The 26,072-nt window shown below is 41.7% G+C and overlaps 2 protein-coding genes across 3 annotated transcripts in view; both read right to left on the reverse strand.

The window, feature by feature from the left end:
• Positions 1-1,024: 1,024 nt before the first annotated feature.
• On the reverse strand, positions 1,025-7,622 carry borcs6 (BLOC-1 related complex subunit 6). Its single transcript, XM_041946496.1, has 7 exons — positions 7,564-7,622; positions 5,669-6,300; positions 5,139-5,325; positions 4,793-4,975; positions 2,063-2,226; positions 1,892-1,975; positions 1,025-1,416 (listed from the first exon to the last, which is right to left on the reverse strand). The coding sequence occupies exons 2-7, from the start codon at positions 6,287-6,289 to the stop codon at positions 1,291-1,293; spliced, it is 1,365 nt and encodes a 454-aa protein (XP_041802430.1). The 5' UTR covers positions 6,290-6,300; positions 7,564-7,622; the 3' UTR covers positions 1,025-1,290.
• Positions 7,623-14,695: 7,073 nt separating this feature from the next.
• sema3h (sema domain, immunoglobulin domain (Ig), short basic domain, secreted, (semaphorin) 3H) overlaps positions 14,696-26,072 on the reverse strand; it is a 53,964-nt gene continuing 42,587 nt past the window's right edge. The window contains exons 10-18 of one of the 2 annotated variants that reach the window (XM_041945821.1): positions 22,653-22,797; positions 22,366-22,455; positions 21,627-21,756; positions 21,440-21,528; positions 20,251-20,292; positions 19,484-19,638; positions 18,879-18,940; positions 18,109-18,251; positions 14,696-18,000 (exon numbers count right to left, since the gene is read on the reverse strand). In XM_041945821.1, coding sequence (XP_041801755.1) covers positions 17,542-18,000; positions 18,109-18,251; positions 18,879-18,940; positions 19,484-19,638; positions 20,251-20,292; positions 21,440-21,528; positions 21,627-21,756; positions 22,366-22,455; positions 22,653-22,797 — 1,315 coding nt within the window. In that variant the 3' untranslated portion in view covers positions 14,696-17,541. Of the gene's footprint in view, positions 18,001-18,108; positions 18,252-18,878; positions 18,941-19,483; positions 19,642-20,250; positions 20,293-21,439; positions 21,529-21,626; positions 21,757-22,365; positions 22,456-22,652; positions 22,798-26,072 lie in introns of both variants that reach the window. The other variant, XM_041945820.1, reaches the window with a different exon arrangement.

The raw sequence follows: 26,072 nt of genomic DNA on the forward strand, positions 1-26,072 counted from the left end.
CTGCAAGTTATTAGCTACTTACATGCTTAGAAATTAAAAGATGCTCAACAGCTTCAGATTTCATGAAAAGTCTTTAAGGTTGACTCAATCTAACTGCCTTGCATGATGTGTTTTCACTTTTGATGACAAGTCAAATCATCAGTATCCAAGGCTTTTCAAGCACCTAAAGCCACGGTGTAGGCTACATAAGTACTATTTTCAAGTTATGCTCTTGAAAACATCTTGGATTACACTGACAGAGGAGGAAAGTGAGATTTCAGACTTAATGATACATGGCTGGTAGTAGCTTTAAATTAGAGCAGCACACCTGTGATTTAAAGATTGCCAGTTTTGAGCTGATGGAGTGAAACACTTTCATTACCTTCAACAACTACCCTCAAGCAGCATTTGAACTCCAAATGCTCCGGTGGGCCTGTTCAGCGGAACAAATTCTGGCTGTACTGGTCAGTTCCCAGTGACACAGAGTAGGAGTGTAGTTGAAAAGGCAAGTATGCAGAGAAAATTTAATAAATAAACATAAAAAATACACACAGGCAGACATGATGCTCCCCTCCCCTCATTCAGCCTGCAGTGAAAGAATCTGAACTGTGTTGCATAAGATTAAAAAATAGTCTTTTTGTTGATGTGCAAAAGTCACCATCTTTTCAACAGTTCATGCTGACCTCTGCATGAACGAAGAGAGAGGCAGAGAGAGAAACATCGCCCCCATGTGGGGAGGAAAGGTTAGTGCAATCTGAACCAAGCGGGCTGGACGGGATAATAACACACTACTCCTTTACAGACTGGATCATGGAGAGGGGTGTCTACCCATGCATCTTCAAGGACTGTGTGTGTGTGTGTGTGTGTGTGTGTGTGTGTGTGTGTGTGTGTGTGTGTGTGCACATGTATGTGTGCTCGGGGCACTTGACCACATGTCTCCAAAACGGTTCAATTAGTGACATTTAGTTTCAACTTCATTAGAGAAAGTGAGGTTGCTTTAAAAAAAAAAAAAAGAAGACAACAACAAAAAAAAAAAAAAGGGAAGAGGAAGCTCAGCCCCGGGAGCAAAACGAGACCAATTCAATCTCACAACACAAACATAGTCATCTTCAAATGATGAACAAGCGGAGGGACTATGAGCGCCAATCATCCAGCATGCCTAGTAGCAATGGTTCCAGGAATCCAGAGGTGCGCTTAATCGTGGCTGCAGTGTGTGTGTGCTACCTGCAGAAGGGTGAGTTTACTTGCAGACAGCCTCGCTCGGTCATATGCTTTGCAGCTGGGATGTGTTTTCGTGCTAGACAGGTGGGTTTACTTGCAGATGGCCTCCAGGGCATCCAGGGTGCGTTTGATGTCACGGATCTGTGCAGCCAAGGTGTGTATGGGTTGCATGGAACGATCCAACTCCTCGCAGCGAGCCATCAGTGTGTACATACCCTACAGGAGCAGAAATATAAGGAAGCAGTATAAAAGCTGCGGCCAAATCAGAAGTGGGTGAAATGATGGGAACATGACAATAATAAAAACTAGGATAGAGTTGCCCACTGCGTAAAACGTTTTTCTTTTCTAAACAAAGCGGGTGACCCTAAAAATGCTTTTGCTTATGTTGCCTTTCTACCGAGTCCAAGAGCCTGTTTTCAGCCTGTATTCATGTAAAATGGCACATTCATAAAATGGTTATGACACGATATCCAACAAATAAAGCTAATATGTGTGTTCAAGGGGATGTCGAAAAGATCGAATTTGGACAAACTGAAAGAAAAACTTCAGCTATCATATATCTGTAATCCATTTAGAAGTGAAAGGTTATGATTCATGTGTCCTGTTGGAACAACTCAACTTGATCTTTAGGTTTGTTTTTTTTTTTTTACCACACAAAGACACACACAAAGACACACACACACAGTGTCACCTTTATACTCATGTCCACAGACTCTCCCAGGCTGTCCACTGAGTCTCTGTAGGTCTGGATGTAGCCCACACTCAGAGCTGTCATCTGGATGAACAGACAGAGATCGATCTGTGACACAGACAGAAACAAAAGATGCTGCTGAAGAAAAGGTAAGAGAGCTTTAAGACTCACGTTCTGGATGGTCCCGTTGAGGCTCCGCATCATCATCTCCACACTGTGCGCCACTTCCTGGGTGTGTCTCTGAAGATCCAACAGGACAGCAGGATCAATGGGAGGGATGTCTGCTGGTCTCCGTGACAATCCCCTGCTTCGGTAGATGGGACCAGAGCAGTCCGCTGGTAAGAAATAATTATGAAATTAGATGCATAATATGAAATAGATTGATTAAGAACAAGTGGTGAACCGTCAAAATTGTCGATAATTATTTTTTAAATTGATTGACAACTCATACATTATTTCACAACCACACACACACACTCATACACACCACCCAGACAGTCAGAGAAAGGCAGAGATTGATGGAAATCACCAACAGGCACTGAGCTAGCTAAAACTGACTGCCTCAAAAAGTTGTGTTAAAAGGGAAAAATAGACAAAATGACACACAAATTATACACCAGTGCAAGCTGAAGCATTATTCCCATTTAAAGAAACACCTGCTCTTTGAAAAAGACTGCCTGCACAGATTTAAACAAATTATGGCGCTTAATTAAAAGAGCACTTGTGGCTCGAGTCATTAAATCTTGGCAGTACAGAAAACACATGTGGGCAGTGGACCCAAAAAAAGAAACAGGATTCCATCTCTGAAGCTGGTTCCTGTCGGGCTGCAGTAGGACCTCAGTTATAAATCCCTCCAGTCTAAACAAAGTCTGTGAGTCATCCATCCTAATCGAATCAGCAGGTAGAGGGAGTGAGCAGCCACAGAGGGCGTATTGACTGTGCTCCTGTGTTTAAATTGAGTGGCCAGTTTAGCTGACGCTCTAATCCAGAGGGGGTTTTCTCTGAGTGAAGGGCAGCAGTTCAGAGTCTTTCTCCTGGAAAATTTGACAAGACAGATGGCTGCTAACAGACAGACTGTACTAAATCAACCTGCTGAACTAGAGATGATGTGATTTTTCTGAAATGGCTCTATCTGCTTCAATTTATGTGGGTTTAAGTCTCTGCTGCCTTGTTAAAACACAGTATGAGGCCAATAAAATCAGCCAGGAAAAAGTGAGAAGGTGAAGAGGATGAGGGCGAAGTGTCTTCATCACATTTTAATTATTCATCTAAAAATGTCACCCAGAGGACTCTGATGATGAAGCTGGTTAGGAATCAATTAACCAAATGTTCTTGTTTAAGGGGAGGTTTCTCCATGTGTTTCAAATCAAACCACACTATGACTGATTTGAGCGTTCCTGAAGCAGTGGTTCTCAACCCAGTCTTTGCTAGTGTCAACTGTAAAAGCTGAAGAACAACAGAAAAACTCAAAGACTGTTGCAATATCAACAGTAGGGTCCGATAGCTATCAAAAAGGCTCCGATCCACATTTTGATGCTTTTTCTGTCGTTGCTGCTGCCATTGTTTGTTTGTCTTACTAACTGCTACGTCCCTCATGTCAGGCAGATGTCTCAGCAGATAGGAGAAGCAGTTCAGAAACCTGGATGAGGTGCTTACATACCACAAATGTTCATAAATGTTCGAGACTTAACTGATAAAGATGTGCAATTTGTAGAGTTTCCGTTGCCATGTCAACACTTCAGTATTCTTCAGCCAAAGCTATAATGAGCCCACAGTGGACCTCCTAACTGAACTGATATATCTCCTCATCTTTCTGGTATCAGTTTCACACATTTGCCTTGAAAAGTCTTTTTTATACATATATTCAGCCAGCATGTCAAATGATGATGATGAAAAAATGACTTAATGATTATCTTCACTTACATATGTTACATATAATCACGTTTTCAGAGCTTCTAAATGCTACCATGAAGCAAGAGGGGGTTGGTACAAAACTACTCTAAACAGAAAGGAATTAAAGACTGTGCACACAAATCTCCATTGCAAATATCTATTGTATCCATTGTAATCACATTAAAATGCACTGTATGATCAAGAACATAAGTAATAACAAGATAAAAAAAACTGTTTTAAAATAAGTGAAATAAATGAAGTACAATTTGCCCAGACTATTCTGCTGCCTTGTAACACTGCTGAGTTCTAGATGACTCATGTACGCATCCATCAGTACATCATAAAACAGCAGACGCAGCAATTGATTTGCTTAAGATATTGCATCCACTCTTTATTACTTCTTACGGTTTGGACATGACCAAAGTTATGCATAAATAATGAGTAGTGGCTGACTGCGTCTGTTTGCCTCTGCAGGGAAAAATTGGCTGTGAATCTGACTGCAAGTCAGACACCTTGCACTGCAGTTTCAGCACCACTGCCAATAAATGCTATTAACGTGCTGAAATGTAATTTCAGACACTTCTTCCAACACCAGTTCTTCTATTGGAGACTTGTGGCCCTCAAATGTAACACAGTTATGAAAGCAACCTCTATGGATGCACTGTAGGCACTATATCTCCTAAACATCAGGACATATTGTAGACACATTTCTTCTGCACGTCAAATATAACACAGCAATGAACACATCAACAGATAAAGACATGCATACTGTATAAATACACTCTCTCTGATGCAAACAACGATATAAGTCTACGTCTCTGTGCGCACACAGACACACACCTACAGGAAGTCTAAATCCTCTCAACTTCAGGACTAAATTTAAGTTCACTTTAAAATACAAAGTGAAACATCAACAAACTGGGTCATGACTTTAAATGATAAAAGATGAAAATTCACTTTATCTGTTTAAATGAAATCTTGTGAAGTTTGCCTCAGCTCCATACTCACAGTCGCTGCAGTCCAGACTGGGCTTGGAGCTCATTTTGATTTTCTGCTCCAGGTTCTTGGTGATGAAATTAGTCAGGTCTCCTTCATGGCTGACCGTCCCCTCTAGCTCCAGGGCGGAGGAGATTGTGGCCCGTCGGCCCTCTGACTGGCCACCTCTGCCGCCTCCCCGGACCCCTGAACCACCTGTGTAGAATACGCCAAAACCAGCTGCATAAAGTTGTAAACCACTGGCAGTAATTATTGACCTATTTAAATATGGAGGTCTTACTTAATAGAGTCACAATTTCCAATACTTTTTCTGTTTCTGTTTCTGTTATGGCTTTACTGAAAGACCTTTTAGGTTTACCTCCACACGCTTGGCTTATTTCGTCCAAGCTCTTGCTGTCCTGCATTCCGCGGACGTTGCGTACCCAGACCTGGGCCATGACGTGGGGAGGGCAGGGGATCTCATCTGAGGGCAGAAGAGGAGGTGGAGGAGAGGAAGAGGACGAGGTGCTAGGACCAGGTGCTGAGGAGGAGTAGTGTCGTGAAGACTAAAAAGTAGGAGAGAGGGTGGACAAAGAATGGAGCAGAAGAGGAAGTAAAAAAGTTAAACGGCTTATTAAATCACACTAACAAATTATGACACAGGCCCAGTAGCTGCACATTTTTCTTGGTGTTTATAATCATTTCCTTCTTTGTACTGATGTCTCAGCAGAGAGTCTATTTCAAAGCAGGCCGGGAAGTCCTGACAGCTCTACAACATTTATTTGCACTTCCTTTCGTTCAGCTCGTGCTCATTTACATCTATTGACTGTTAACCTTCCCATGATGCCCTGCACTCTCTCTGGTACACATAATCTAATCAAACTGAAAATAATCCTACTGTCCACTCACCTCCACCTCTGTTCTCCCTCCTGCACGCTGATGAATCCACTTTTTTTCATTCTTCTCATCATCCTCCTCATCCTGTTTCTCCTTCTCTCCATCCTCCTCCTCCCCCTCCTCCTCTCGGCTGTCAGTGCCTCCACCTACGGTCTCTGCCTCCGTCTGCTGTCTGTATGTGGGGATAGGGCCTCCTCGCTGAGATGAGTCTTTGGAGTGTGATTGCCGCGCTGAGTCCCACAGCAGAGCTGCACCTGGAGGCTCAACAGCCTGAGAGGCCTCAGGAATGTCTGTATCTTTGGAGCCTGATTCTGAGTCTCCTGTACATGTGGCGGTGGTGAGGGAGGGGTCTGTCACATGATAGTTGTGTGACAATAAACTAGATGTTCTCTCATTATTGTACACCTTTGTCTCCAAGTGACCATCGCCATCATAAACTGGGGTTTCCACACCTACATGGTTCTCTGTGTATCCAGGGGCTCTGTCCTCTGACACCTCCCCAGGACAGGGCACCCTGCTCCCTCCGCATTTCACCGAGACGGGAACGTGAGGGCCATTCTCTGAAGGGACGGGTGTCACAACCCCGTTAGCGGTTTCTGGCACTTCTGTGCCAATCACAGGGGAGAGACTCATCCCTCCACCTGCTGGTGAAGAAAGATTTGTTAGAAAATTTGTGAGGAGCATTTTAATTCATATTTAATGCATAATCCAATTAGAGTGCTACCATTTGTCAAAAGGATTTGACCATGTACCACTGCTTACTATGGTTGGGTATCATTTGAAGATTTTCAATAGCAGACCAGTGCCAATACAATACCTGGGTTTGGCTATTGATATCAAAACAGTGCATTTTTTTATGGCTTTCTTTGTTTAATCAAGTAAACTTCATACGTGCAAAGCCAAGGTCAGTTTGAGTTTGCAATAAAGCAGTCCTCCTCAATGCTTTGCAACAACGTCAATAGTCTAATAGCAGAACCAGAGATATGAAAAGGAGAGCTACCACAGCAGAAACTGTACATTACTGTGTACTTATTATCTCATAGTTGATGCCATGTAGCACAAACCTACCCAGACCCCTGCTTACAGATGCTAAATCCCTCTTTAAAACAACAGTAATTGAGAAAACAGTGGCTTGAGAAGAGAAGCGTTCAAGAAAACTGGAAACTGTAAATCTGAGAAAGGGACTGTGGTGTGGGTTTTACCCAACAACGTTTCAATGCTGCAGTTAATGATTTCAATGCTACCGTTTATCCTCAGCCTTCAGATTTGAGGCTGAGATCATAGCCCAGGTGTGTTAATATGAAGACTGTAACTTCAGCTAATAATCTAATAGCTGTATGCTCTTGTACCCTATTAATGTCATTGTGACCACGATTACTGATTCATAATAACAGCTGTTGTATGGGACAAACTTGCCACCTATGGATTACAATTGTTTTCCCATAAGTGTGACATGACGTAATATTAGGTTGCTTAGCTTAGCACTAGCTTAGACACCAATCTAAACTAGAGCTAACACTATCTTGCATTCTCAACACTTTATCCAAACAACGCCCGTGAACGTTGAATATAATTCCTGGACAAAGACTACGCTCCGTAACAGACAAACAGGTACAAAGAAACAAAGAAGACACCAGAACTGTTAGTCAGCGTTGAGGAAGTTGATGTACTGTTGTCATTAGCCGCCTTACTAGCTCGCTGTCAACGGCTAATGTTGTTGAATGGTGTTAGCTGGCTAACGCTAACGTTAGCTGTCCAGGCCTTCCAATCACAATGTTATCACAGCTCGTTTTTATTGTCTCACACTGTCACATGATAAATGATAACTGACTGTAAAACTTGTATTTTTCTATTGGTGAGGTCATACAATAGCGTCGAAAGCATAATTTAATGGAGAAAACACTCACCAGTGTAGTTTCAAATCAGAAAAATGTTGAGAAGCAATCGAGTCCGATACGAAAATCCTTCCCCGCGAAGCTCAACAGAATAGTTCCGCCGTGCAACTAATAAAAGGGTTTCCAGCGACATAGTTCAAATTTTAATGATGACAGCTCTTTTCTATTGACACAGCATTATATCAGTGAGTAACAGATTTATTGAAATTAGTAGAAACAAATTTCACCCTCACCCTATGGTCACTTTGTTCATTTGTATTCAAAACAGACCTAAATATGCCTATAGCATTGCTGCTTCCTGCTGAGCAACATTTAATTCCTGCGTTTTACAGTTGTGTAACTTTGCTCGTCTCTGTCCACACCATCACGGTTCATCCTGCATGTATCTGTGTTCTCCCACAGATGGAGACAAACACCACAGCCCCTCAGGCAATATCTCCTCCAACACAAGAATACAAGTTGCATATTGGTGACTTCATAATGCATAGAAGCAGAGTATCCTGATGCACAAAGACACAGGACGATGAAGGTTTAGCACCCAGCTGTGTTGGCAGGTGAGCCTGAAAGGTCCTTGAACTAAACACTGACCCTGAGACAGTTGTAGGCATGCAGCTGAGTCTGACCTCTCAGTTCTGCTTGAATACTGTTGTGTAGTTTGATTTATAGCAAAACATCACATTTTATGAGCTCTTTGTGTCTTTAGGATGCAAAAATCTTAAAAGTTAAAAAGAAGGCTGAAAATGCTTCTCTGAGAAATGTAGAGGAATAGAAGTAGAAAGTAGCATGAAAAGGGGGAAAAAAAAGACTCAAGTACAAGTACCTCAAAGTCATATAACTGCAGAACTTGAGTTAATTAAGCTAACATTCCACCACAGCTAATGATACCACAACACACAGCAGCCTTACGCTCAGCTTCTTAGTGAGCTGTTATTTTCCGGAACTATGATAATCAGGCAAAACAAAGATTCTCAAATAAACTGAACAAAATTTAAATTAAATGCAAAATCAGTGAACTACTGTACAGACTGACAAGTAAATTCTTTGTATTTGCAACAGACTACTAAACAATATCACACAATTTTGGGAATAATAATGCTTTAATTTATTCGGATAAAATCCCTTCTTGTGACATCATGCTCACAAAATCACCTCACAGTAATGTTTTGTTATGCCCATCAGTTCTAGATTTCAGTCAAGTCAGTTTCCTGTGTCAAAAGCTGCAATTTCACACAGTTGTGTCTATTTAAACTAGCTGTGCAACTGCTGCTCTTGTTTTGCCTCATAAACCACTGATGGATTTGGTAAACGGGTTTGAAATTATTTAAATTGAACAGACTGGAGAGGGGGCTGAAATCAAAGGTTTTGGCAGTGCAAGCCAGGCCAGCGTCTGTGGCTTTTTAAACCACTGAATGTGGCAAGAAATGACAAACACTGTTGCAGAGGAGGAGAGAGGACTCAAAACCACACTGCTGCCACATCTAAAGATCTCGTAAAATTTCTAATCTATTCCCTCCAATCCAGGCCAGCTGCTCCCTCAACCTCGGTGGGGATTTGGCTGTTTTGTCCCATTTGTTGCCTCTCCTTTTGTGCCTCAACATCAAAGCCAGAGCGATTTACCTAGAGACAATTAGACTTCAGAAATAAGCCAATGGTTTCCAGAGTTTCCTAATAGAACACTCAATAACCACTGTGACCCTCACCAGAATTTATTTTTCTTTTTGCAGCGATTACTGTCAGAGGGAAGCTATTTTAACTGACAAGTAACTGCCACAAGAAAGGCAACATTTAGGAAAATGAGGGTTACAAAGCAAAGTGAAAGCACGTGCCTTCAAACAAATGTGGTTTCTCCATAATGAAAGCTGGAGACTGCGTGTTGCACATTGGCAACCAAAATGACAGTGAGGGCCCATAAATCACAAATATTAATTGCATCTCAGTTCAGGGGCAGGTCGACCGTGCTCTTCAGAGGACTTGAGCTGAACGTGCTCCTCCTCCTCAAATCATACAGATAATCCTCACATAAGACAAAATCAATGCTGCGTTCAGGTGCTCCTCATCAACTCACGACACAGGAGGTTGCCCTCAAATGGCAGACAAAGGGATTTACAGTATGACAAGGCCCAAAGGCAAAGCCACACACTTTGAACTCCTATGCAGTTTTTTGTTATAAATATACATCAATATTTCAGCAGAACTTGCTTTCCTCAGACAAAGTGGTATGTACCAATACCAAACTAAGCTCATTTTAAATGGAAAATTGGTTTTCTGAAAATATCCCTGATGGCAGCACTGGGAAAGTTACTACAGGTGTTTCCAAAACCAAGACAGTCTTCAGCAGAAGACTGGACGATCCAACCTGAAGACCCAGCGGCATCAAGTTGGAGGGAAGGAAAATCATCAAATACAGGCATCTGCAGAAATATGTGTATGTTGAACCACCACGATGTCCTCAAATGTGCAGCGGAATTAGTTTGAGAGTCACAGAAAACTGAGGCAGCTGGCTGTAAAATTAAATCTTAAGCATGAAGTTTAATCCAGCATGAGAACTTCACTGAAAGGGATACTGTGGCCAAGTGCACAAACCTCTTATTACACCTAAAAGGCACTTTTATGAGCAAACCGGTGAAAAGAAGACTTTCTGGTTGAGTGGGCCCTGGGAAAAAAAATCAAATGGGTAGATGAGTCACTCTGTGTGGCAAATGCCAAAAGTGTCTCCGCCTGAGTGCTGGTTGGCTATGCTGAAGTGTTCTGAAGCTCTGTTTTGTTGTTCGGTGCACGTTCCAACCATGCTGTATGTTTTTATTGAGTCATCTGGAGGGAACACAAAATGCCACTAAATATAAAGCCACTTTGAGCCTCCGCTCCTGTAAAGTATAGGTGTTATACCATCACATTGGTGTCTCCTAGGGCTCAAATCTCAGTCCGGAGGCGGTTTGGTGAAGTTAATCTGTCATTTTGGAACAGGAGTACGTGTCCGGAGGCAGCTGTTGAAACTGTGGCTGTGGATTGCTGTTTAATTGCTTGTATGCCCAAACCCATCTCAGCCTACCACCATACTGTACATGAAGATGAATTGAGGGTGTTATTGAGATAATCAAGAGATTGAGAGTAACAAGGTAGATAGGATTCAACCAAACTATCACCATACTGACACTGCAATGTCATCAGGTGAGGAAACACCCAAATGACCTCGTGCTCCTGAAGGATTTTGGCATCTGTGTTCTCATTACTTGCTCACTGGGTACAGACATTTTGAAAACTCAACTTTCTCATTTTCTTCCTAGGCAGGATTTTCTCAGCACACACAAAACATCCAAATGTTTGTGTCTAAAAGTGTCTGTGATGAGCATGTGGAATGATGAATAGTCGCAGTCAGTGTTCAGAACTAGTTTCCACGGCTCACATGTCAAAACAAAAATAGCGTTTTCTAAAAATTCCCCTCCAGACAGTATTTAATATGTTTTGCATGGCCTCAATTGGTAAGTTGACACTAATCAGTCCAAAAGTCTATTTATTGAAATGAGGTCTACTGTGCAAGGCTAGGTGGTACCCTTTGGCTATATTACAGTATAAGGAGTCTGTCCAACATAATTGGTATCGCAGTGGAGAAGGAATGTCTCATTCCGTACAAAACACAGCACTACAATGTACTAATTTATCTTTAATGCGAGGTTTTCTGTTCTGCTGTGATATCCTGTTTCTCAGACTGGAACACTATGAGTCCAGTCGTTTCCTCAAAGAGATTCTTGTCCATTATTAAGCTTACAAAGTGAATCTCAGCAGTAATAAAAAGCCACAGTTGCCATCGCTGACCAGAGCCTGTCAAGCTTCAAAACTCGCATGCATGCATGACATTATGCGCACACTGCAGAATACAATGAAGTACTGCTGTCCCCTTGTTACCCCACGGGTTTGGAAACAGCAACTGAAGCAAAGGCTGCTGGGTATCTGGCTCGATTGGAATGTGCCGTTCACCCATCACATTTCCAGCAGAGCATACCGGTTGCCGAGCGTTTAATGAGAAAGTACTGTATGTGGTCGCTTTGGCAGAGACTGGTGGTGGTTTGGTATTGTGTGGTATGTTACTGTTTTGGAATGAAGCCGGTGATGGACAGCGTGCAAGAGAAATAATGCAGCTGGACTGGAATGAATCCCTGTAATATAACTGTGCGCTGATTTGCATGTGCGTCTTCAAAAGATAAATGTTGAATATGAAAAGCTTCGCTGAAAGCTGTGTATCTCCAAGACGTAAAAGCAGTGGGGCCTGAGAGGGTTTACATTATCTGGGATTACCTCAGGCCGAATCTTCACTCAACATGACAAACTAGACTTTGTTTAAAAGCACAAAGCCTCATGACTCTACCTTTGTAAATCATTTTAACACTCCAATACCACTGCAACAACAACTGCTCATTTTGCAAAAGAGAAGAATAACATTTTTTGTTTGTGTCTTTGTAAATTTGGTTCTCTTTCATTTAGACTGATGCTGACTTTCTGATAATAAACTGCACAGAGTTACCTCTGAGAAGAGACCGGGATCGTACATTTGACTGTGCATTTCAGGTCATTTTCAGGCACAACGGTGTGCGTGCTTGTTTTAAAGCTTGATGACAATACGTTTTTAAGATGAGCCACTGGGCTTTTAAAGGTTTGTATGAGTTGAAAAGCAGGAGAATCATCACAACCCATGAAAGAGCATAAAAAACTTCATCTTAACTAAAAAGCTTGTAATACATCAACATGGTTTTCACTTGACAGTGTTGTATGTTATATCTACTGCACATTTGCATCTTTGTATGGAGCTCAGTATCTGGATATATGTCTCATTGGCACAATAATCTACAAAACACAAGCACGCTCCTTTGAAAGCAGACATTTCTACATATTTACACAAAGTGAAACAAAGTCTCAGCACGTGAGGGGAGATTATCTGGAGACAGTCTCGTTCCATCTGCAAAGAAGTCCTTCTGGAAAATCGCAAGAGGCGAATATTGACACTGAGATGTAAATACGGCATAACAGAGTGAAACACATGAGGCCGCTGTAATGAATGAGGAGCAGCTCTGCTCCACGTCTTTGAGGGAAACACTAAATGTTTAAAACGGTCCACCATAAAAACGTCTCGCAGGAGTTCTGCCTCCTACTCGTGCGGTGTTTGGATCTGACACAAATAGACACACATTACACACTCATATACACACGATGTCCACAAGCAGTACATATACGAGCTTGATTATTTTCATATTTTTCGAGGTTGTTGGATTTGATGCATGCTTCTGGGAGAGCAGAGACAAAATAGAAACTCTTAAAGTGGCAGCGAGATGGAATCAAAGTTGGCATCTTCTCACAAGAAAATGGGGGGTTTGAGATAAAAAGAAAAAAAAAACAAGCTTTGTTTACCTGCTTTCTGGCTAGCACAACATGTCAGTATTTCACAGCATGTTCCACTCAGCGGCATGATGCTACTCGCTGTCATGTCATTGGTTTTGGATGCAGACAGAGAGCTGAAATCACCAGCCACTAGCCCCTGTGAGGTTTCTTTTTCTGTCTCTCTGAAAAGTGTCTATTTGTGAAGGAATAGCTCATCATGCCAGCTTCATTCTCTGTTTTTGCCAAGGCTGTGTGCTAAGCTAAGCTAATCAGCTGCTGGCGGTAGCTTCACTGCACTGACGACAGAATGGCGCATCCTGTTCATCAAAAACTTCCCAAAATCGATAAAAATAGATTTGTATTCACCGTTGTAGTGGATGATAGTCGCTATACTCTACCCCTTAACATTATGACAAAGACATAACAGACATTACTTTGCTAGCATTAACACTACACAGCTTCCACAAGGCTTTGTCGGCGCGTTAGCGGCTAACGCTCGTAGCATATCTTGTTCTGAATGCTGACAAAATACCTGCCATTTTTTCTTGGTTAAAGTAACAAGGTGCTCATGTCTTACTACACTCATGAACATCCATTTATCTCTTAAGTTTAAGTTTAAAGAGGCTAGTAAGTATAACATCAACTAGCTATTAGCAAGGCCAGAGTTTGTGTGTCCTTCATGTTTTGAGGAACTTACAGACAGTATGTAGGTTGTACGACTCGAATTACAGATTGTTTGTTTAGCTTCGAAGACGAACAGACAGGTTTTCGACAAAGACAGGACAGCCTTGACATATGAGCTTTTTATTTTATGCGCTCACACAGTGACTCACAGTCATCAGTTAACGCCATTAAACCCTCCTGCTCTCACACTATGTTTACTTGTTATGGCCTCAGTGTCATATTTGACGGCGGTCTGAAAACACACCACATTCGGATCTCACTTGGATCATAGAGCCGCGCTCGCCCACACACCCTTTCGTCTTTAAGGCGAAGCTCGACCGGACACTAACACACTCAACAGTCACTCGGCGCCACGCGCTCCTCCACAGGCTCCCTTTCTCCGTTTGCTCAAACACACACACTCAAGAAGCAGCTCGGTGCTGGTGAGCGCTTTCATGTGGCCGAAGCCAAGAAGCCAAAGAGCCGGGCCCATGTTAATTTTCTGCGGGCTCTCTCCGCTCTCAGACGCTCTGGTTTATTTTTCTTACAGCATCAAAAGTGTCTCAGAGTTCTCCGTTTGACAGATTTACTGGCTTGGTCTCTGACCTTCGTTTCAGCTCCCCTCACTCTGATCCCACTCATGTCAAACACACACAAAGACACAAGATGCATACTGTACAGGCACTCACTCACACACACACACACACACACACACACACACACACATACAGGAATACAACCAGCAGTGCAAAGGGACTGGGATCATGCGGGATCCTGCATGGGATATATTTACTCTAATATAGGCGGGGCCGCATGCTCAGCATCATCATCATGGTGGGATGAAATTAAATATATGAAAATATGAGAGGTTGGTATTATTGGATTTAACCATCCATGTAAATGCATCTCCTTCCAGTCCAGTTTTAATTTAGTCTGTCTTGCTTTCTCTTTCTCCCACTCCATTCTCCAGCATAAATCTTTCAAACATCAGTAACTCTACATATTTTTATCTCTAATGCAGTGTGATGTGTAACCTACCGCACACGTTTCAACACTGGGTTTGTATTCGCTGTTCGGGGATAGACTATCGGAGAAACAGACAAACCAATAATGACATTTTAAATACACTTTTATTTCCTACTACCTCAAGCCAAAGCAGATTTTACTTTCAAATGCCTGCAGGATGGTCCAGATCCTGAACGACGTAACTATGATCGCAGGCAGGACTGATTTGAATGTCCGCAGGTAGGAGTGGGAAGGTGCATCAACAGAAGCAGATGGTAGCAATCGGAAATCTTGCATAAAAAAGGGAGAAAAGTACTGTGCAGACTTCAGTGTGTGGGCACAAATATACAGTTCATGCATACAAAGAGAGACACACATTACATAAGCGTCCAGTTTGTGAGACATCGTGGTTGAATTGGTTGATGAAGAGCTTTAAGCATAAAAAAAAATCTGACCTAACAACTTCTGAAACCAGCAGTTTCACTCCAGATTGAACAAATAAATACCACTTAGAATAAAGTTAAATAGAGGTGGAACAAGTTTAACATTTTAACATTAAGAACAAATCACGATTTACTGCCTTGCAAAGTCGCTGAAGTCGCTCACATCCCACAGGCCAGAGTCCACTTCACACCAGTCCCATTTCACACTTTCTCAAGTTCCAGCTTTGTGTAATAAAGGCTTCTTTATTACACATCGGGCCTGCTTCAAAATTTACAGCCAGATGTCTTTAGGAGCTGGCAGCAATACATTACTCCACCTCTTTAGTTGGGCTGGCACCTACTCAAAGTCACCAATGGCTCCATTTGGGTCCTGAGCCATAGGTTGAGAAACATGCATGATCTGTACAGAGTCTCTTGGCAGTTCAGTTCATTGTTCGGTCCTCTTCGAATCGCGTTTTCTTGTCCATGCGCTATCAAACACTGGTGAAAAATGTTTTTTGAATGCATTTTTGCAAAGAGACTTACAGTAGAAACATATTTTTGTCCAATAGATACACAGCCTCAAAATTTTTATTTACTTACTTTAAAAATGTTTACTTCTTGCTGGAAGTAAAACAGATTTTATATACTAGTAATTGTGTTTTGCCCAAAATGTCTGGTAATAATGACCCTGCATATGGTTAGACTCATTAAAACCATTTAAAACCCTCAGTTATGAATGTCAAGAGGAAATTTAAAGATCTTTTTTTTGAGTTACTGGATTGTGCCCTAACTTACAGCAGCTAAACACATTTTTCCAGAAAACCAAGAAGCAAAAATGAAAATGTGTATATTTCTCTGCAAACTGGAGTTGATGTGCAGATGTTACTTTTGTCATACATAACAGTAAATCTACAGTAACATATTTCCTAAATCTGTACACCATCTTCATGTGGGACTCCAGGCAAACTAAACCAACACTCAAAATAGGACGGAGCATTTTCTCTGACGTTAGAAAACACAACAGCTCCAACAATTTTTCCCACACCTATACTAAGCTCTCTGTTGCGTGGCATGAAATCAGTGCCAGATATGTCTGTGAACCATACCAGCTAACGTTTATAAACCTTGAGGAGAACATAATGGAAACCTCTCCTGCAGTGTCTGTGCGGCTGCAGCGTCCTGGGAAAGTAGATCTGTAACCTCATCAAAGCTGTCGCCGTGCTTTTCTGTGCCTTTCATCTTTGTGGTCGCGGTCAGCCATCCTGTGGTCAGACCCCACCTATCCGAGGAAACGAACGAGAGTCTCACAGTAGGTGAATTGTTGGTGTTTATCCATTTGGGCAAAAAGATGCCGGAAACTCATCAGTGCTATATACTGCTATTTACAACCTACAGTAAATAATTACCTTCTCAAAGCCCATTAATTAAACATAACTGCTTATTATTTTCCAAAAAAAAAGTTTTCAGATTGACATGACCTCTATCGCAGGGAATATTCAAACTTCTTTCTATCTTGTCTAAGTTTAGCTGCTGTTTCACGAACGGTCTCTGTTGATGTGTTCAAAGGTGCTCCGACATTGAGACTGGCTGCAGCACAGCAGACAAATCCTTTTCACTGTGTTTTCTATGCTTGTCTTCTTGCTTTCACATTTACAACAACAGAGCTTGTCAGTCAGAAGCTTTTGAGTGGTTGAACCTCAAATCCACGAAGGCCAAGGATGGAGTGTCCGTGAAATCTAAACGCAGTACACAGTAAAGTTTGGAAAATGCTGCTTGCAGCTGCAATAAGATGACTTTGAAAAAGAAAAGGCAACGTATTGTTCACTGTGATGGATTACATATCTAAGCATTTTGCAAGTTTCTGTAAGATGATTTACAAAGTGTACTGAAATGGAAATCAATCTGAAAACATCTGTTTTGCTTTGGAGAATAATTGGCAGTGTGGATGTGACTTGTAATTAATGGGCAAGGACATGCAAAGCCAGTACGGTCCTTGACGGCAGCACTCTCTTCAGAAGGGTTGAGTGATTTTTCAAATGTTCGATATTCACTTTTGGAACGAGACTTTTTTTTCCCTCTGTAAACGCTCCAAATCCTCTCCCATGTCCTTGTCACGGCACAGAGTCAGTAAAACTGAGAGATCTGGACAAGCCCATCGTCCTTCATTCAACATGCTGTGCAACCTACGGTATTCTACTTTAGCTTCTTTATACACAAGTCTTTAGTCCAGGTCCAACAGTCTTCGCTGTTCACACCCTCCTGTACATACTTCTGTTGTTTGTGTGTAGCTTGGTTTGAAAGTTTGTCACGATAATGAAAGGATGCATTTTTTTGTTTGTAGATAAGTGCATGCACATGTTGTAGTCTCTGTACATACAGTATATGTCTGTCTCAGTGTATAAGTTAAGTGTGTGTGTGAGTGTGTGTATGTGTGTGTGTGTCATAGTGTGGACATTAACATAAATGTATGTATGTGTGTGCGTGTGTTTAAGTCAATGAAAATCCGCCCTCCTGTACTGCAACGGATTCAAGTGCTCCTCGGTGCCCTCTGCTGCGGCTTGCTCCTGCTCTTCCTCCCCGCTGCTCTTCCTCCCCCTCCTCCTCCTCCTCTTCCTCCCCCGTGCTTGTGCCTCTCCCCCCTCTCTTTCTCCTTGTTTGGCTCCACCATGATGTCACCGTGGCGACGGTGGTTGCGCGGGGGGCGGTATCCCAGCGCCCGGCAGTGCTGGCCGAGGTTTCCTGGGTGAATCAGTGCCATCACATCCTCGTACCAGGGCTGGTTTCCTGCGCTCTGATAGGATGAGCTGGACCAGGAAGCAAGGAGGCGATTGGCTGAGGGGCTCCAGACAGCGAGGCGGACGGTGACGGCGGTCCAGTGGTAACCATGCTCCTCCACCTGGCAGTGGTAGACGCCGCCATGAGACAGCTCAGCTTGACGAATCAGGATGCCCCGCTCAATCACCACCAGCTGGTCACCTGTTACCACCTGGAGATCAGGTGAATACAGAATACTGTGTTTATATTTGTCAGTCAGGTAGTGTCCATAAATTGATGATGAGGGCCTTGTGGATGATGTGTGTGTGTGTGAGTGTACCTGGTTTAGTTCAGGACTGTTCTCTCCAGCCTGTTTGTACCAGGTAACAGCAGCATGTCTGGATCGGGGCAGACACTCCAGGTAGGTGCTGTTGCCCTCAGCAACCATCATCACCCTCTGCTCCGCCTCCACCTGCAGCCCAGCTGAATGAAAGTGAGGAAAACATGTGAAAGGTTAATCATCTGGCTTCTGTTAAATGTTTACTTCATCTGCTTTATTTTTTTGCAGAGAATTATTTTCTGCTTCTGCCTCTCTCCTTTTTGGTATTTTTTCATTAATTTATTAATGATTTTATATTTTTGCCTTTTCAAAAGAAAATTTACATTTGCATTTAGTGTGTGGGGTTTTTCTTTATCTGAATTGAGGTTTGATGGATTGAAGGTGTCATATGCTGTGCCGATTATAAAGCTCCCTTATCACACATTCAATCATATGCTTGTAATTTTGGGGCCATATAAACAAGATTTGAATGCTCTTACTTTGCATATGCTGCATGCATATTTCATCCACATGTATATGTGCACCAAAACATTACACCCTGTACTATTCACAAATAAGACTGTGAGGATAAAAACTGCAAGCTTACTAAAAAAAACGAACAAAAAACACATGTACAATATGCAGTGATACTTAAAATAAAACCCACTGTAGCAAAGGCATTGTTAAAACTCAAGTGTCACAGTCACTGCTGGCCAAAGGTCACACCACAGTAATTGTATCTGTAAGAACTGATGAATGAACCAACACTTTACAGCAAAAAAGCTGCTCACCTCCCTGTCTGACACACTGAGTTAGTGGATCCTCATCCTCCCCTAAGTGACGAGCATTCCTCCTGTGAGAAAAAGACACAAAAATATAGTAAACAAAGAAGTAAAAATTGCCAGTCGCTCAAGAGGCTGCAATGCTCGTCACACCCTATAATGTAGAAGTGTTTGATGTAAAAAAAAGGTTTAATCCACTTGGGAGCATCAATTTGCTCAGCATTCTGCCTTCTGCACTATTGGATATTGTACAAAGTGGAAATTATGTCTGATGCTGATGATGGTGGCACTACAAAAAAGGTCAGAGCATCACCAAAACATGATCCTTGGCAAATGTAATGGAAATATGCCCGTTTGTTATACTTTGTAATGGAATCCTGTTGGTCAAGTGAAAAAAATGCAAAAAATGTAATGAGATCAGAAATCAGATGTAATGTGAGCCACATTTCAACATATCAACAAATGTGGTTGGAATCTTATTCAGAGAAGATCAATTCCATGTGTTTGTCCTTTGCTATTCAGAGTTAAGTGAAAAAAAATTAAACTTGTGAGGGATAGCCAACATAATCAGATTAGTGTTATTTGGATGAACACGCGTAACATGCTGTCCTTACCTGCGTACGGTGGGCATGTAGGGGCTGCAGGCGTGTCCGTCCCAGGTGCAGTAGGGATCTCTGGCCAGGCAGCACTCGGCGCAGGCCTGCCCATACAGCTCACACTGGTACAGGCCCAGTTGGGACACACCTTCCCTGGAGCCCACAAACAACCACTGCTGGAGATGGAGGAATGGAGAGGGGGGATGAAAGATAGAAATAGAGACGGGAATGGAATGGAAGTGGGAAAGTACTAAATGAGGGAAGGCCAAGAAAGAAGGCATTCACTTTGCTTCCGTAAAACAGACACGCTGACGGTCAACAGCTAAATCAGGTTCACCCTTACTCTGAGTCACACATCTTACTCATACTGTAGCAATGTCAGTGCGTGGCCACGGGGAGTGTGTGTCTGTGTGTGTGTATAAGAGAGAAGCATGGCAATGCTTGCTTTTTATAATCTTGATGTCTGTGTGTGTGTGTGTCTGTATCTGGTTGTGTGAGCTGGCTTTAGATTTTTTTCATGAAACCTATTTTAATAATGCAAAGTGTATTACTGTGTGTGTGCATATGTGTGAGTGTGTGGCATATCTTCATTATTGTTCCGACTGAGGTAGGGTAACCATAGCAACTGGTGATGAAGCTGTCCTTGGAGATACAAGGTGGAGAGATGAGTGATAAGTGTGATGTTGTGCATGTCCGTGTGTGTGTGTGTGTGTGTGTGTGTGTGTGTGTGTAGGAGAGTTTGGAAGTTTGAAAATGACTTTCTGTCTCTCTCTCTCATCTGTTACCTTTTTCTTTGAGAGTGCCATGGCTGTCACAGGTGATTTGTGCTGTGAGGAAGAGAGAGAAATGAAAACTGAGAACACACATACAGAAAAAGTAACTGTCACTCAGATAGATAGATAGATAGATAGATAGATAGATAGACAGATAGATAGATAGATAGATAGATAGATAGACAGACAGACAGATAGATAGATAGATAGATAGATAGATAGATAGATAGATAGATGGATAGACAGATAAAAAGAGAGGGTCAATACATAATGAATCAGGAGGAATAAATAAGGAATTTGTCTGAAAACCTTTGGGTGCGGCTGCAAACCACAACAGTTTTAAATAATTCAGAGAACTGATCTTACAGTCTGGTAATCAGATGTTTCTATGTCACTTTAAAAGGGTTTCACAAAGCACAGCCTTTACAATGGAGAGCAGGACAAAAACATGCCCTGACCTTTTTCAGAAATCGCAACCACATTAGTGAATACAGAGTTTTTCTTGCATTTTGAATCCGAGCCTCCAGTGGAACTAATATTGAACTGTGAATATTGTGAACTGTGGTTGTCTAACATGATAAGCATCTGCAGCTGCAGTGCCTTTGTGCTGGCTGTATTTACAGTCTTGGTAACAACCTTTGGATGAAAGCTGATGAAAGTTTACTATTTCACGTGTGACAGTACACAGGACATATGTGTGTAGTTCATGATTATGCTGAATCCAACTGTTTCCTCTGTGCAGTCAAATTAAAAGGAGCATACCAGTGTTTCTGCCAGTTTCTTGTCTTCTTAAATAAACAAAACCAAGCATGTTTTACATTATTGCTGAAAATTTCCAATGTCAGAAAAACATGCTGTCGAGTTTCAGACTGTTTAAGCAATTGGTTTCAATTCATTTCCATATGGTATAAACAGTAGGCTGTTCAGTGAAACTCATTTATCACAGTGGACATCCTGTTTGCATTTATTTTTGTCGTGTGTTAATGCAGTCGTAAGGGCAGACTGGTTTGAAAAGTCTGTGCTGCATTATCTCTTCACAATAATGTAACAGTTAGATCAAGTTTGAATAGTCTGATGTATCTGAAACACAACAACTATTTGCAGAGTGATTAGCTGTGATGCAACTTCACATGTTTATAATAAATGGGCTAAAATATGCAAAAATCCCTGGTTAAGAGATGACATAAAGTTTCTGCTGTACCTGAAAGACCTGTAGCTGCTCCAGAGTGACTTCCTGACTCTGACCATGTTCTCTGGGCAGATGAATGGCCTTCAGCACGAGGCCTGAGTCTGCAGAAAAAAATGAATGGAAATGAATGTTTTATTGTGAATCCTATAATCCTACACCCTCAAAAAAAAAGAGAAAAGGTCCATCACACACGCTCTACCTGTGCCGATGAACAGGACATCGTAGGTGCCGTCCACGGCCTCCACTCTGTCCACCAGCAGTTTGCTGAACTTGTAGTGAACACCCACTCTGACCAGTAGGGGGCGCTCTCCCAGCGGCAGCACATGCTCCTGAAACAGTGCGAAAGTTTAGAACAGGGGTTTTAAAGCTTACTGCCTAAATGTCAGGAATGATCAATCAATTAAGGTCACATCTCTTGTGATTAGGCAAGGCTCAGACAGTTAGTCCATATTTATCTCCGACTCAGGCATATTCTTACAACTACAATTACACTAGGCGTAGAAATTGTGTACTATAGGAAATTAGACATATTCTGTAACTGAGATTTTTTTTCTGACCACATTCATCTGGGCACAGGATCGCTGTGAATGATCTCCAACTATACTGTATAATCAACATCACTTACAATTAATGGATCAATAGAAAATTAACACTTCAAACATACTGATAACACGGGCTGGGTCCGGACTGACACGGACTGAGGTCCGAACTTTGAGAAGCCCCGGTTTAGGTTTTGAATTTTATAATAGAATTTGTTGAATCACATTGTTCATCACTGACATATGTTCTCAGTGTTCAACTGGTGTCCCAGTCAGCACATTTTATTTCTTTATCTCACTTAAGAATTCAGACAAAAAGAGAGAGAGGGAGAGAAGGCTTTACCCCACCGCAATCTAATTCGATTGGTGTAATCAAATAAAGTGAAATATCAGATGAACCTGCAGCAGCGGGTGAGTCCTGCTGAAGAAGATGACGTCGTCAGGATACTCTCTGGTCGAGCTGTAACTTCCATATGTACTGCTGGGACACTGAGAGACGGAGGAATAAAAAAACAGGGAGGAGAAGAAAATGAGAAGATTGTTTGGAAGACAGTGAGAAGTGTTCATTCAATACTTAGTGTAGCTATGAATGTGCATGTTTACTTCTGTAAAACAGTCTGCTCACGAGGTTGTAAAGGTGATTACTAATTAAAAGTCAAACCAGAAAGTTTTGAGTATTAATTTACCGTTCCTGGTCGTGGGTAGGGCACCTTGCCTGTAAACTCTGCCCACTTATACTGCGGTCCCTCCTTATGCAGGAAGTTTCCCTTGAAAGCCCGGACCACATCCTCCATCCGGTAAACGCACACTGCCGAACCGTTCAGGATATCACTGATAAACCAGAAAGGAGAACTGTCATTCATCACAGTCAGACTCATATATTCTTTCCATCCACTATTCCTCCAGCGTGCATGAATAAAACACCCGCTGAGCATGTCTTTGATGACTTCACTTGATGAGTGGCAATAGTCTTAAAGCAGTAAATTAAATGAGAAAGTGATGCACTGTATGAAGAGCTGTGAGTCATTGTGGCTTTTCAGCTTGAACGCATCAATTCACTGAATGTGCACCAACCCAAAGTCCAGCGTGGATGAATGCGCTGCTTTCAGCACATATGTCCCCACGACACATCCCGTCCACTGTAGTTAAGATCATGGTTAAGATTTTGGCTGAGTGTATCTGAGTTAAAGATTCCAGTCGAGCTTGATGGGCAGAGCTGCTCGCAAAAGAGCCGACCGACAGGCTGCGTAGTGATGTATCATGGTGGTTTCCATCAGCTCACATGGCTGACACATACAGTGTGTTTAGTCTAATTTGTCTCTGGAGGGAAACTCTATTTTCTCTCTCTGCTGCATAGCTCAGAGTCCCTGTAGCTGGAGAGGATTTTAAAGTGTTTCTCAATGGCCCTTCAGAAAGGAAAATGTTTTTCAACTTAAAGCCCTGGCACTCCAGCTAACTATGAAGTCTGGTGAATTTGTCTGTAAAGTGAGTTAACACAGGACAGCCACATAACAATTTTCCTACTTGCAAATTATAAAATGCCAAACAATGCTGACATGACTGTTTCTCCCAACTTTTAGGGTGTATTTTCAAGTAAGTATGAATTTCCTAGTCATATGGAGAGATTAAAAATGTGTCCGTTCCCCTTTAACTAATCTTAAAATGGATCAGAAAACAACTAAACATGGCAACGAGATATTTCCTTTTGCTGTAGAAATGAATTATCAGTGCTGTCTGGCATCTGTGATAGCATGTGTGATGAGCAAGAATCCACACATGTAGACAGAAGGAGCTGAAGCTATTCCAAAGAAAATCCTGCCATAACCCTCCTTAGACCAATCAGCATAATTTCAGTTCCTCATATTTTGTAATTATTTGGCCAGTTATATCTGAGATCTCTCATGAAATACCCAGACAAATGAATGAAGAAGCAAATAATAAAACAGATGAACATAAACATGAATGAGGGAATGAATGGCTGAATCAATGAATGAAAAAGAGAAATAAATCAATGAATGAATAAACGACCACTCCTCCTTTCATTACAATTAAATTAAATTGCAATCAAATTAAGAAACTATCGAATGGAAAGCTAATGACAGGACAGATCCACAGCCTGCACTGCGGACTTCATCACAGGGGACAAAGCATTGTGTGTGCAAACATAAGTGAACCAGAACCAAGTTTCCATTCACATGGAATGACCTTTCTGCACTCTGCAGTGCTGTGGCTGGGACCCCACCCTGGGTGATGCTTTGGATTTCTATCCGTTCCCCGCTGAGATTCCAGACACTTTCCAAAAGCCAGAAAGAGACCAACTCCCTGCTCCGCCATGCCAAATGTTGTCATATTTCTGCTGCTACTGTAGAGCTCTGGCGTCCGCCTCAGAAACTGGGTTATTCTCAGAAAATGTGGTGCCATCAGGAGGTTTGGAGAAAATGAGAAAGTGTAGGCTTCTTAAGTTTCATTTGTTCTGACTTTTCCTCAGATTTATTTTGCCCCTGCTTTTCAGCCTGTGTGCTGTATCTGTTCACCTGTTATCTGTCTCAGAGAGTCAGTCTTAATGAGAGCCTGTCTTTTTGAGCATCAGCGTTTTGTCTATCCATCTGTCCGTCTTTAAGTGTCGGTCTGCCATGTATCGTGCATTTTTATGCATTTATGTCATTGCTCTGTTGCAGAAGAAGCAGGGAAAATGTTTTTCTCTCCTTCTCTGTTATGATTGTCTCTAACCAAGATGTGAGCAAATTACCATTTTGCGGATACTAACAAGAAGCATATTGTCTACGGGCTCCGGCTAACCCCATTTCAGGTCTGCTTCATATTTTCCATATTTTGTCATGGTTTTTAATATTTTGTTCAAAAAGTTTGATGGTTTGGGTTTGACCTTGGGAACATATATGTTGTATTTTGCAATTGTCTTCATGTTTATCTCTTCATGATGCTTTTTTCAAGGTATCCAACGGCTAGAAAAGACACAACTCATTGCTAGCAGCTTCAGACTGGCTCACTGCAGCAATCATACAACTGAAGAAACACAAAGATGCTCAAATCTTATCTAGAAGTCGAAAACATTACAGATAGGACCTTTACATTAGACATTTCGTGTGAAGCAAGAATTTAACAACTTTACAAATTTATGCAACACAGACTCACTCAGACTCAAGTATCTGTGTGTGTTTGTGTGTGTGAGGAAAATGCAGTAGAATACAAACTAAAGCCTCTCCCATCCTGCACACACACACACACACACACACACACACACACACACACACACATTTGCTCTGTCAGTCAGAGTGCTGATGAGCTCTACTTTGTAACATGAATGAATGTGTTTCATTCTTGAGCGACAGTGTGACGCATTACAGCGTGACAGAGCAAATAAATGTAATGTAAATCACATCATGTCATGCCTCTGACTCCCATCACCATGAAACATAATATGGGAAAATGCAGTGAGTGATTTGTTAATTGTTCAAAGATAAAATTAAGTTACAGTGTTTTTAGCTTTGTTAGCCTCTGTAATTCTCCACATGACTAAGACATACATGTTTCATATGGAATTCACAAAAGCTGTTTCGATATTACACACATAAGCAATTACTTTTATCTTCTTGACAATTGCATATTTATTTAATTGAGCACTAGTATTTAGACTTTTTACTGCTATTTTGATCTTTCTGTTATGGATTTTTGAACAGGTGTCTGGTCAGCGGTGAAACTCTTCTCTGCATGAATCATTAGCAACTAAAACCTTATGATCACCCCTACTGTCACTACATGTGCAGCTTCATTCAAGGCTGCGAGATTAGATGGTTTTTAGCTACCAAATTTTCTTTAAACCTGTGTGAATTTCAAGCCCCCGTGATCAAAGTTTTATTACAAAATAAACAAGCAGCAAACAAGTAGCAAAATGATCATCAAATATACTGTTCAATTCCTTCTTTAAGTGACACTTGAAGGGCAGACGTTTACCTGCAATGTACTGTTGCACAAAACAGCAGAGTCTAAATATATCTGCAGGGGTTGTTAATCAAATACCAATGACTCAACGCATTTAAATTTTACTATGAGCAATCTATGAAAGAATGAAAACTCTCCACCCAGTG

This window comes from Chelmon rostratus, chromosome 10 (genome assembly GCF_017976325.1).
Source record: "Chelmon rostratus isolate fCheRos1 chromosome 10, fCheRos1.pri, whole genome shotgun sequence".
Taxonomy (NCBI): domain Eukaryota; kingdom Metazoa; phylum Chordata; class Actinopteri; order Chaetodontiformes; family Chaetodontidae; genus Chelmon; species Chelmon rostratus.

Excerpts from the sequence above, each read along its gene's own strand:
- borcs6 (XM_041946496.1), bottom strand. The coding sequence starts at position 6,289 with ATGAGTCTCTCCCCTGTGATTGGCACAGAAGTGCCAGAAACCGCTAAC. Across the intron at positions 4,976-5,138 it reads AATAAGCCAAGCGTGTGGAG|GTGGTTCAGGGGTCCGGGGA; the intron begins GTAAACCTAAAA and ends TATTCTACACAG. Across the intron at positions 2,227-4,792 it reads CAGTCTGGACTGCAGCGACT|CGGACTGCTCTGGTCCCATC; the intron begins GTGAGTATGGAG and ends ATTTCTTACCAG.